Consider the following 13,552-nt stretch of genomic DNA (forward strand, 5'->3'; position numbering starts at 1 on the left):
GTATATCGCAATATCTTACAGTTTCTATTTATTCAGTAACTTGATTTAATTTTGACTTTTATTTGTTTATTTTGATTAATCTAATATTGTAATTAGTGTGATTGTTATGTTTGTTTTATAGATTAATGTTAAATCTGTACTGAAGAAGACCGTCATTAAAGGTTGAAATGTTTGCTTTATCACGGATTTATGCTGGACTTATTTATCTGCGTTTTACATTCTGCGTGGCTCTTGAGCTCATTATTTCCTATTTTTAAAATGTTATTATTTTTAACCTGTTTACCAGAAAGTTTATTGTATACGTTGAAACTATCTCTGATGTAACTTTCACATTTCGGTAGACTGTTGTAAAAAATTTTATACACAAATATGCTGCAAATGAATGTAATGTTGAATTTATAGATGAGACAATGATTTGATATAAAATATCTTTTTTGTGAATTTTTGGAAGCGCGTATGCTTTTGGTAACGGATAATCACTTGATCTAAGAGATAAATATGTCTGTTTAGAAATATAGTCAAGTTTAAGCCAACTGTTCAGTAAAACGTTCAGATTTGAGTCTATTTTTTTAACCGGATTTTTATTTTCTTTTTATTTCTATTAAATAAGTTGTTGAGTCTTTAAGAAGGTTATTTACTTTTGCACTATATTATCATCTTTCTAAAGCAACTGTAACGTTACCTTTATCCGCTTTCGTAAAAACGATGTTGCTATTATTTTTACAAAATTCGATAGTTGATTTGCGCAGATTATTTAATTTTAATTGTGTTTCATCTATGAAACATTTATTGTCTAAGAATTTATTTAATTGTGAGACGACCGTATTTCGTAGACGTAATTTCTGTTAGCGCTACTTTTGTTTTGTATTTCTTTGCCGTTTGGTAGCGTCGAGCGCTACAACTGGAAAAATAAGAAAATATTAGATTTTGAAAATAATTATTATAAAAGATTGATCTCATAGATAATCCATATAAAATTACAAAAAAAATGATATCAATTACATGGACACAGAATTATTAAACAGTGCTTACTCTAGATTACTTTTTAAATTAAATGTTGACCTTTGTTTTTATACTATGTCTGTAACGTCTGACACTGATCGCGCTCTAATCTGATCTTCTCAGTTTTATTAAACTGAGAACGTCAAGCTGAGTGTTAAGGACTGATTCCCTATACGAGTTATTTACATGATTATTATTACCGTTTAACGTATTGGCGATGTGAGTTTTTATTGTGACATGAAGCCTACCACAGTTTAATACTCTAATATTTTATACATTTAACTTACATTTAAAAATTTTCTAAAAAAAAAGAAATTTATTAACGTAATGTCAATCTGAACAATGGACTTTGTGTAACATTTCACCATCCACGACATAAAAAGGAATTGGCACCGCAATAATACAAAAAAACGATGACGAGTTGGATAATAACTGTATTCACTATATTAACTGTATCTGTGTAATTATGGTCTAATTGTATCTGTGTAATTCAGGGATGGGAAGTAACTCGTTACTTGAAGTTACAGTTAGAGTTACTTTTTTTGGTAACTGTAACTTAACTTTATTACTTTTTTCCATCTGTAACTATTAACTTAACTTAGTTATATTTTTTGTGTAACTAATAACTAAATTAATAGTTAATGCTATAATTACTTTATATATTTCACTTATTTGTCAATATAGGTTGCACTCGGAAATATCACTCGAGTGCCCTCGTGTAACATTTTATTATATCTTTTTTTAACATTTGGTGAACAAGCCTAAAATGATATATGAGGTTACTCGAGTTACGTTCCTAAATGTAGCTTTAATGTGATTGGATTAGATCTGAAGAAAAGAATAAATCATAATCATGCTACTTAATCATGCTTATGTTAGTAACCAGAGAGGAACCTGAGAGCGACCATGCCGGCCTTTTTCTTATAACGCTAAAATTCCCATCGCACTAACGACGCACATCCGTTCTGGCCGGAATATGAACTAAAATTACATTCATTTTGCGACACTGTTGATAAAAATGGTTCAAGTCTGTGCTAAAATCATGTAGAGGAAAGTAGGGTTATTGTACGCACTGGGTAATTGTACGCTTCGTGGTTTGGCATCTTCTCGATGAATAGAGATGATATCACGACGATATTTGTAGGCTGAAAGTATTTTTTTAATATATAACCATACATTATATCATTTAAAAACATAGTTAATTAAAAAAATAAGAAAAAGTAAAATCATGATTTTTGTTGCGATTTTGGCGTTTAAATAAGGCAATAAGTCCGTATTTTTACTTTATTCATTTAATCTTGTTATACCTAACAAAAGTACGTTTCTTCTTGCATTTTTTGAGCTATTGTTTATTAAATTTACTTAAATAGTCATCAAGTAATTGTTTTTTTATTAAATCAAGTCCGCCGTGGACAATTTTACGCATCTATCTTGAAAGGCGTAAGCCACGTGAGACCAACTATAGTGCCACTAGTACAGTGTAGTGCAGTGTAGTGCAGCTAAAAGAATGGATTATAACCTCATTTTTCCTCCTCGTACATTTATCCAACCGCACATACAATTACCCAAGGCGCGAGAAATTTTTTCGTTTATCCATTTGCTTCTTTTTGCTGAATATAGCATTACCAAATAAAAAATTGTTTAATATGACAATACATAATGATAAAAAAATGTTTAAAGTTTCTATTTCTGTACTTGTATCGATTTCAACTTTAAAAATTACTTCACTGCGATAAATTTCTTTTAGGTGCGTGCAATTTATCTACTTTCCCCTAGTGGGAGTACCCCGATCATATGATTTTAGCACAGGCTTGAGCCATTTTTATCGACAGTGTCGCAAAATAAATGTAATTTTAGTTTATATTTTGACCAGAATAGATGTTCATCGTTAGTGCGCCGGGAATTTTAGCATTATAAGAAAAAGCTCGGTATGGCCGCTCTCAGGTTCTTCTCTGGTAACTAAATGCAGTTGAACAAATGTTTAGCATTGATAGTTCTGTAATAATATTACGTTAAGTGAAAGAAATTATCTTCATGATGATATAATTAAATATCAATTTTGTTTAGAAAAGAAAATAAAAATTTTAGTAAAATTTTAAAATTGTATTCTTTTTTAGCAGCGTTACAGAACTATATACATATATTGTCTTTTTATTTTTGTGCTGTATTTGTTTTATTTTATATTATATATTGCCTATCATTGCGTGCTGTATCTTTTTCTATTTTTTTCAAATGAAATTGTATGATATACAGGTATAAATGTAAACTAATCATTTTTTTATACTGATTTTTCTGATTATTAAAAAAAATATTAGTTGACGTTTTGATTGATGTTACTCGCCTTTGGATTCAAGTTTTATATTTAATCTTATCTTTGAATGAAATTTGAATTTAAAATGCAGTTCATATACCTTGTACGTACATATAAGTAATTAATAAAGACATATTATATGCATCTTACACAGTTAATGATATAATACATGAGCTGTTTTTTAGAAAATGACACAAATCAACACAACAGTAATTTTTATCTTTGTTTCTCACTGAATTTCAAATAATAGCGTCTCTAAATTTGACAACATGTTCCAATATAAATAAAATAACTAAATAATGTTAGAAATATAAGAACATAGTATTTAAATTAGCAATGCTTTAAAATATTACAAGAAAAAACAGAAGAGTAACTGAAAAATAACTTTTCGTTATTTTTTAAATAACTATAACAGGTTATTTTTTAAAGTCAGTAACTTATAACGGTAACTAGTTATTTTTTGGAAGAAAGAAACTGTAACTGTAACTAGTTATTTTTACAAAGTATCTTTCTTAATCCTGCTGTAATTTGTTTTTGTGTAATTATGGTTTACTTATTCTGTTAGCCGTTCCAAGTAAATGCAATTATCGTTAATGATTCTTGCGCTTACGTGGAGGATTAAATATTTATCTTGTTTGTATGTGTCGGTTGAGAAAGATCAAGTTAGATCGAAACATGTTCCAAAATTGATTTTTGTTAACATTGATTTAAAATTAAACTTACGATTCTTTAAAATTGTAATATTGCTCGTTATTTTGGCGTATTATTCTACATCAATAAATTAGGTATAATCTATTTACATTCTTTTAGCTTTCACAAAGAAGTGGGACTTGGTTCACAATGTACTTTAACTTTACTCATTCATTCATTTCTTCTCTCTTCTCCTTTTATCCTATCCTACTTATTCCTTCTCATTCTCTTTTATCCATATTGCACCTTTTTCAATATATTGTTGCGGTCTCGTTATTGCACTAGCTGATATCGATCGACGAGAGACGCGACATTCGAAAATTGCACTATTGTATTGTTTTTTTGTTCGAGTTAAACTTGAGCTATTACCGTGCGCGGATGCTATAATAGTTTCTCATTAAACATTGATGTTTTTAAGAAGTATTTTTTTTGCCATAAGAGTGTTGTGAAAGTTTGAGTGTGAAACTAAGTTTGACACGGAGAAGCATGTGCATCCGCTTAAGCGTAACATTTGAGAGCTCGTCCGGGATTGAATGGACGAGCGGAACGATAGAGCTGTTTGTGAAGAGAGCACGGATTGTGACGCCTGAGCGTCTCCCTGAGGATAAGGAGTTACGTGCAATTTAGGAGAAATTGCTGGAGCTTTGTGAAGAGTAGTGTGGCAGGAACGAGATATCTCGTTTTTGCCGCAAACTGTTTTTTTCACGAAGCTTCAGCAATTCCGAGACATTATGTGTATATGGCTTTACCTAGTTTTTGGCTCAGCTGCGATAGAGAGACAAGGCGGTGCAGCGTCTACAGGAACGCATTTCACAGCTAAGTCCTTCTGATTCCTCTAATATCCTTTTTTCTTCTGGAGATTCTTCTGCGGGAGAGGGAACGTTTTCAATTAGATTATAAATTAAAACTTGACACGTATGATGGTAGCATTTCTTTGTGCGAATTCCTTACTCAATTTGATTTGATTTTGCATTCTAATGGTTAGAGAGATTTGATCTTGGAACATGAACTGTTCTTTCCTCGAAAACTGGAAGAAAGCTTCAGTTTCGAAATTTTGTCGCTCAGCGTTAGGTTTTTTTTTCAGTAGTGAAAGGATTCGGTCTTTTAGTTCTTTTGGACTTTCTTTAAAGGCAAATGATTGAGATTGCTGCGGACGACACTTGGTAACCCGTGGCAGGAGCTCGGAGTAGAGCAGGAAATCGTATTGATTGTGATTGCTGAAGACGACGTTTGGAAACCAGTGGCAGGGGTCGAGCAAAAGGACGTTGTGTTTCCTTGAAAGTCCTAGTTTTAAAAGAAGAAATAGGAAAATTTTTTTTTATGAGATTAAGAAAAAAGGTTTTTTTGCGCGAATAAAAATAAGGTTTTTTTTGTCGCAGATGCATTGGAATAGGGTCATGAGAGGGTTTTATTTTAGAATTTTGCTTTAAATGGAGGAGAGGTCAAAAATATCAGAAAATTTGGAACATTTTCTTGCGGAATTTTGAGTTATGAAGTACATAATAGTCTCTTATTTAATTATTTTACTTTATTGTCATTTAATAATAGACTATTTAATATATTCATTTACCATTAAAATCATTAGGTGATACAGTACAAGTGCATAAATGTTTTAAATACATGCACTTTTTGTGTGCAATCGCGTCCGTGCTTAATCGGCTCCGTGTCCAATTAAAACGATGTATGTCCGAGATCATTATTGTGTCCAACTGTGTCCGTGTTCGATCGGAATCATGTTCAATCGGGACCGAGTTCGAACAGGATTATGTCTGATCGGGTCGGTGTTCAATCGAGGCTGTATCCAATTGGGTTCCCGTGTCGAAACCGTGTTTGATCGGAAATACTGTTGTGTCCGATTATTAATGTGCGCAATTGGGACAGTCTTGTATAAAATACGTGTATTTCTTCTCTGAAGTTGTTTATCTCATGAATCGTTGACATCTCGTGAATTTGGATAATTTATTATAATTATTTTCAATGTCGTGTAATATTTTTATGTAATTATGGTATGTAAAATGGATATACAATGTATTTATTTATGTTTAAGTATGATTTAATTAATGAAGCATTTCAACATCATCGTAATTACTTCAATGTAATAACAAGTTTACAAAAGCGTAGGAGCACCTATTTTCGCTGTACCGTTATTGAGCGCGTAAACTTTAGACTACTTGATTTGCCTATTGTAAATACTTCTCATTTAAAAAATATTATAGTCTTAATATTTTCTTATTAGGATTTTTGTCTTATTTTTAAGTAAGAAATACATTGTTAAAATTTTGGTCTCGAGTTATTGGACACCCTGTATGTATTAGCGCACTGATAATCGCGCATAACTCACACACGCCTTTTGTTTTGTAAAATCATTAAAAACTTTTTTGTCTTATAGGATTAAGAAAATGAGGTTTTCCCTTAAATTAAAATTTGCACCCAAATGAGTCCATATGCTTAAATTAGCTTTAGCTCCATTAAAGGTTAGTAAATGTAATACAATTCGAGTGTCATGAAATAATTTTAGTGCTTTTTTTAACAAACTGATTTTTTTTTTATATTCAAAGCATTAATTAAAAATTAACCGATTAGAATTTTTTAATGGTTATTTAATACCATTATCATGAAAATCTATGTATTATTTGCTTCCAGAGATTTATTTATATTGTTAGTATTATTATTTATTCTTAAATCTACATATCCATAATACATATTCGGTTTTTATCATATAGTGTTTGCTGTTGAATCTCGTCTATCACTAAATTACATATAATACGATTTTTCATATTGCGAACTTTCTATTTAAATACTTTATCTGTAAATCTCGCTCGACCGTCTAACACCTAACATCTACAGATAGTGGAAGAATCTAGAAGGTTTTGAAACATTTTGTTCACATAGTTTTACGCTTTTGAATAATAAAAATTCAATGTAAAAATGGTCGCTGTCAAATCAGGAGAATACTTTTTCCCATTTTTATTTTGTATTACAATTTCTATCATGACCTCTGAAATTTTAGCTTGCATAAAATAATTCAAACTAATGATTTTTCTCATGAAGTGTTGATGTCGAAATCATGCTCATAAATTTTATCTAAATTAGTATTCAAATTATGATATATTTCAGATATATAATGGAAATTTTAACCTTCAGTTGACACACTATCGAATTCGATACTTTGCCACACATGGGTGTACTTTACCCGACTATTTTCATTTGTATATATCTCTGTATGTAATTTATAGAATTTGAACAATTCGCAACTAGTCCGGGAATATCCCGAAATTTGTGTTTCAAGTTGAAAGACTGTAAAAAAGCTGCTGTTAAAACTTTTTTTTATTTAAAAAAAGATATAGGTATACAAAAAACAAATGCAAACATATACGTTTGCATGTCTTTATGCCAGCGGTGTGACAGATTTCCTAACCTCACAAGTGTCAATCTTTAACGCTTTATAACTTTTTACCTGCTTAAGAGCGACGATTTTATATTTATATTTATGTTCTATGTACTGAATTACACAATATTATCAAGTTTGAACTAAATCAATGAAGAACTTTACCTCAATGCTTAACTCTGCGTAGCGCAGACATTCGTAACACAGCCATAGGGTTAGGGTTACCCAACTTAGGTTAGGCGCTGCAATCAGTATTAACGAATCGCCCTGGTGCTCGGTATTACGAATAGCCCCAACATCAACTGTGCGCATTATTGCGTATGATCGACAAAAATAGACATCACACAGCAAAAAGTAAACACGAAATGTTTTAAATTCATTCAACTGGACACGATACATTAAAAGTTTTCTAAAAAAACCTTGTTAGCTTATTTAAATTTTGAAGAAATGCTGACTATCAGAAATTACTTCGACTGTCGCAAAATATATTTTTCACTACTACGACATTAATATGACGCCGTTATCAACAAAACTTTGTTAGTAACATCGTTACATTAGGACGTGTTTACAGTGTTTAAAGTAAATTTTTAATATGTGCCCATAAAAAGATATTTCCAATTATCGAATTACCCCGTCTAACGATTTGCCCCGGTCTCCCCTATAGCTCATACGAAGTGACCTATTTTATTTAAAAAGCTAGTATTTTTTCCTATTTTCTTAGTATTTAAGTATATAATTGCAGTGGTCCTGAAATCTAAGTCTATCGTCTAGCATTATACCTAAATATTTCATGGTTGATACCCGTTCTATTTCAATTCCATTCAGACATTTCACGGCAGTATTACCTCTTGATTCTTTTTTAATACCTCTATTATATATCAGGTGTATGCATAAGTTTTTTCCGGTTTTTTGGTTAAAAAAAAACACGTAATTTTCAAGGAAAATTATTTTTTTTTATTCAAAATATTGGCCATCGGCTTCTACACATTTCGCCCATCTTTCAGGTAATTTATGAATACTATACCAGAAAAATTGCTTGTCTTTTGCGGCAAACCATTTGTCGAGCCATTTTCCAACTTCTTCGAAATTGCTGAAGTGCTGCTCTGCGAGCGCGTGCGCCATTGATGCGAAGAGATGATAGTCAGATGGCACCAGGTCTGGGGAGTACGGCGGGTGCGGAAGGATGTCCCATCCAAGAGATTTTAAGGTGTCTTTCACTGGTTTTGCTGGGAGACGACGCATTGTCGTGTAACAAAATTACTTTGCCATGTCTTCTGGCCCATTCCGGTCGTCTTTCGATTAATGCGTGGTTTAAATTAATCATTTGTTGGCGATAGCGTTGTGTATTAACGGTTTTGCCGGGCTTCAAGAGTTCAGAATACACAATACCGCTCTGGTCCCACCAGACACAGAGCATGGTCTTCTTGCCGAAGCGATTTGGTCTTGGTGTTGATGGACCGGCTTTGCCAGGTGAAAGCCGCGATTTTTTCCGCTTCGGGTTTTCAAAATAAGTCCATTTTTCGTCACCCGTTACAATTCGATACAAAAATGATTTCCTTTCGTGGCGTTGAAGCAGCATTTCACAAGTGACTTTGCGATTTTCCATTTGACGTTCATTGTGGGACCCATTTACCAAGTTTATTGATCTTTCCCATTACTCGTAAACGTCTGCTAATTGTTTCTTGTGATACATGTAATGCTTCTGCTAATTGCCGTTGAGTTTGAGTTGGGTCACCATCCAATAATTCCTGCAATTGCTCGCCTTCCCATTTTTGTGGTCTACCAGAGCGCTCACTGTCTTTCACATTGAAATCACCACTTTTCAATTGTCGAAACCATGTCTCACATGTTCTAATCGATGGAGCGTGTTCACCATATATTTCTACCAGCAAACGATGACTCCCAACAGCCTTTTTCTTTTGATTAAATAAAAAAAACAATGCGTGCCGCAAATGTTGTTTTTCAGGCACAAAACTCGACATGATCACTGAACAATAAAACAAAGACGCTAGTTTTTGGCGGACTCAACTTGTGTGTGTTTGTAGTTCTATGTCAGACGAACAAAATGACGTATGTGTCAAATTAATACGCTGCGTACTTTACGCTGGCGCCATCTCTTAGTGAAACCGGAAAAAACTTATGCATACACCTGGTATTTTGTTTTATCTGCGTTTATTTTTAACTTATTTATATTTATTCAATGTTTGATTACAATAAAAGCCATATTTATTTTTACCTCTACATCCGCACTACTTTCTCCACTTACGTATATAAGCGTATCATCTGCAAACATTTTTATATTGTATTTATTTTACATATTGTATTTTATACTTCAATTATATCATTTATATATATTATAAATAGCAAAGGTTTTAGTACTGAACCCTGTGGCACTCCATATTCTGTAGACAATAATTTAGACCATATCTGATTGAATCGTACCTGTTGTTCCTATTATTTAAGTATGATTTGAACCACTCTAAGGTTATTCCTCTAATTTCGCATTGATACATTTTTTCTACAACAATCTTTCTCTATCTATTGTTTTAAACGCTCTCTTAAGATCCATGAAGATTACTCCTACCATTTTTCTTTTGCTCACTATTACTTTCCATTTGTGTATGACAGATTGAATTGCTGTTTCACACGAATAATATTTTCTAAATCTTGCCTGATGCTCTGTTATTATACCGTTTGTTTCCAAGTATGTTTCAAGTTGTTCTTTTACTACTAATTCTAGCACTTTTGCATATATTGGTAACATATTAATGTTTATATTTGCTCGCTTTTTGGCTTTATCTGTTTTTGGGATCGGTATTATAGTAGAGGTTTTCCAACCTTTCGGACAGTGATCTTCTTTTAAAGAATTATTTATCAAAATTGCAAATTTTTTTTTATTACAGGAAAAACTACTTTTAATATGTCACTAGTTATTCTCTTTTCCGTACCTTTTTTTTTTTGGTAATCCCATAACGATTTCTTCTAACTGCTCTAGTGTAACAACCTCAAAACTTTCCCTAATTTCTTTGTTTTTGATAGTATAAATGTTGAAACTATACGTGTTCAAGACGTTTCCATGAATGTGTGCAGTTGGCAACGCGGAGAGGTTGCGTGTACTTTATGAACGCTTGACTTTTTGGGACTCTGTCGCGCGCCAAAAACGTTGCTTATTCCCTCTTACTTCTGAACGCTTACGGAAAAAAGCTTGTGCCGTGTTGTCTGTATAATAACTGTTTCTTTTGCATCCGTTTTATCTTTACTTCAATGTTCTTTGTGCTAACTACACGTTTTGACTGTACTTTAATAAATAAATAGACTTTTCAACAGATTATGAGACTTAATGCACGTCGAGTCGATACGTGGTTATTTTGAGGTTAGGAAAGACAACGGACAAAAGTTGTGTTGCTAAGAGATATCAGTTCTCTAGCAATAGGGATCACAGAAAGGAACAATGGCTGATGAAATATTTAGTCGAGATATTCGAGTGACAAAACTTTCGAAGACAACGTACAGCCGCTGGAAGATTGAGATTCGAGACGCTCTCGAAAGTCATCGGATATGGGAAATCGCTAGTGGTAATGTGGATCAACCGCAAGAAGTTAGTGAAGCAGGCATTGTTAAAAATAAAAAGGAAATAGAGGATTGGAAAGCCAAAGACAGTAAAGCGCGTTCGATTATTTGGTCAACTTTAGATGATACGACCTTCGACCAGGTATGTGATTGCGAATCTTCAGAAAATATTTTGAAGAGAATCAAAGCCGTCTATGAGCCAAAAACATTAAATGTTTTGTTAGAATTGTTGCGTGAATTCTTCGTTTACTCATGGAAGTCAGACAGTACGGTTGGTACATTCGTAGCCGGGCTTAAAGTAATCATTCGTTGAATCGAAGCGTTAGAGTCAAAAGATTTTGGTAGAAATTTTAATGAAAAATTGTTAATGGCAAAAATTCTTGGATGTCTACCGAAAGAATTTGATAACTTTGTCACAAGCTGGTCACTTTTATCAGAAGATACATTTTTGGAATCTTTTTTAGAGAAACTTACAAATGCAGAGAGAAGCATTACTGAACGTTTAGAAGATACGTCACATGAAGAATTCAAAATCAGACCAAAGTCAACGAACAGTCAATCGAAGAAGACAACAAACAAGAGATTTCCAGGTAAATGCCATAAATGTGGTAAGATCGGTCACATGAAGAAGGACTGTTGGTCAAAAGTGGAAAAACAGGAATTGCCTGAAGAAAAGAAGGAGTCAAAGAGTCAACAAAATGAAGTTGGTCTTTCAGCGTCATCAGTCTTCAAGGTAAACGATGATAATAAAATTATTGCAGACTCAGGAGCAAGTATACATTTAACAAGAAACATAGAATGGTTTTCGTCGCTACGTAAATTGAATACTCTATTAGTATTAAGTGTCGCAAATGGTAAAACTCTACAAGTAACACATATAGGTAATATCACTATTGAAAAGTCAGTTGATGGTAAGACATGGATTAAACGAATATGGGAAAACTTATATTATGCAGAAGATATGAGCAGTGAATTGTTATTTTTGACAACATTTATGGAAATGACAAAAGGATATAGTTTCTATCACGGAAATAGGCTCATGCAATTAAAAGATGGACGAGAAACAATTCTAGGAGGAAAAAGGATTGGAAATCAATACGTCCCTTACATTCGAGTCAAACCACCATCGTTTCATGCAATAGCACCACAATCAATAGGATTATGGCATCAACAACTAGGACACGCGAGTGACAAAACGATACGAGCAATGTTCAAGAATAATTTGACAGATGGTCTTGAGGTAATTTTCACAAAGCAAGATAATTGCCACTCATGTCATTTTGGTAAGCAAACAATTAATCAACATCATACTAAAGAAAAACGAAATTGTTTGCCTGGTGAGCGTTTTCATTCCGATGTCTGCCATTTATTCCACGACATTATGTCTGCCATAATGTCGTGGAATAAATGCAAATACTTTCTAACAATGAAGGGTGAAGCATCTGGCTATCGGAGAGTTTTCTTTTTAAAAACGAAAGATGAAGTATCAAACATATTGAAGCAGTTTTTCATCGATGCGGAAAGAGAAACAAGAAGAAAGGCAATTTCTTTAAGAATGGACAATGGAACGGAATATGTAAATGAAAATGTAATAGAAGTTCTAAAGTCCAGAAGCATTATTCACGAATTATCACCCCTTAATGTCAAACAATGTAATGGAATGACAGAACGAGAAAATAGGACTTTGTGCGATACTGTTCGATCTTTGCTATTTAATACGGATTTGTCAAGAACGGATCGTCACCTTCTCTGGACGGAAGCCATTGGTTCGGCAACTTATCTTAGAAATCGAATTCTAAATCGAGGAATCATGAATACAACACCATATTATGAATGGTATGGTAAGAAACCAAACGTCCCTCATCTTCGAATTTTTGATGCAAAAGCTTTTGTACGTGTTCCTGACACAATAAGACGAAAAATGGATCCAAAGTCAAGAAAGACGGTGTTTGTTGGATATGATCGATTAACTGATAAAATCTATCGAGTTTTTGATCCAACAAAGAGTTTCTGATGTTATAATTCAAGATTTATCAGTTGAAAATAATTAAGTATTATTTCCTTTACCGTTCGACAAGCAAGTAGAAGACTTTGAAGAATTGCCTATTGAGCCCTCAAGTTCAGGAAGTGACGAGAAAGAAGAGAAGGATGATTCTGAAGAAACGATAGATAATTTATACAAGGAGGAAGTAAGTTCAAATGACGATTATGAAGAAGCGTTAGATGATACAAATGAAGATTTGCTGAAAGTGAGAAAAAGAGGACGACCAGTTGGCTCAAAGAATTTTCAGAAGCCAGTTCCTTCAACTGATAGAGAACTAAGAAGCAGATCAAACAAATTAGCATGCATAACTGTAATGAAGGTGTCGATGGATTCAACATTATATGAAGATGCAATTTCTAGGGAAGATGCACACCTTTGGAAGAAAGCAATGGATGAAGAAATGATGTCATTAACCAAAAATCAAGTATGGAAGCTTGAAGAATTGCCAAAGGATTGATCTACAGTCTCGTGCAGATGGGTTTTTAAATCCAAGTTAAAAGCAGATGGAACAATTGAACGATATAAAGCGAGACTTGTGGCTCGAGGT

At 33.1% G+C, this 13,552-nt stretch overlaps 1 protein-coding gene across 5 annotated transcripts in view; it reads left to right on the forward strand.

Moving 5' to 3' along the window:
- Positions 1 to 13,552, forward strand: part of LOC105203907 (phosphorylated adapter RNA export protein) — a 101,637-nt gene that overhangs the window by 34,282 nt on the left and 53,803 nt on the right. Inside the window, exons 1-2 of one of the 5 annotated variants that reach the window (XM_011172828.3) lie at positions 10,965 to 11,103; positions 11,426 to 11,694. The exons of 3 other annotated variants lie outside the window; for them this stretch is intronic. In XM_011172828.3, the coding sequence (XP_011171130.1) occupies positions 11,584 to 11,694 (111 nt within the window). In that variant the 5' untranslated portion in view covers positions 10,965 to 11,103; positions 11,426 to 11,583. Of the gene's footprint in view, positions 1 to 10,964; positions 11,104 to 11,201; positions 11,695 to 13,552 lie in introns of those variants that run through there. One more of the 5 variants, XM_026138912.2, reaches the window with a different exon arrangement.

The sequence above is a fragment of the Solenopsis invicta genome, chromosome 5, assembly GCF_016802725.1.
Source record: "Solenopsis invicta isolate M01_SB chromosome 5, UNIL_Sinv_3.0, whole genome shotgun sequence".
In the NCBI taxonomy this organism is placed as follows: Eukaryota; Metazoa; Arthropoda; class Insecta; order Hymenoptera; family Formicidae; genus Solenopsis; species Solenopsis invicta.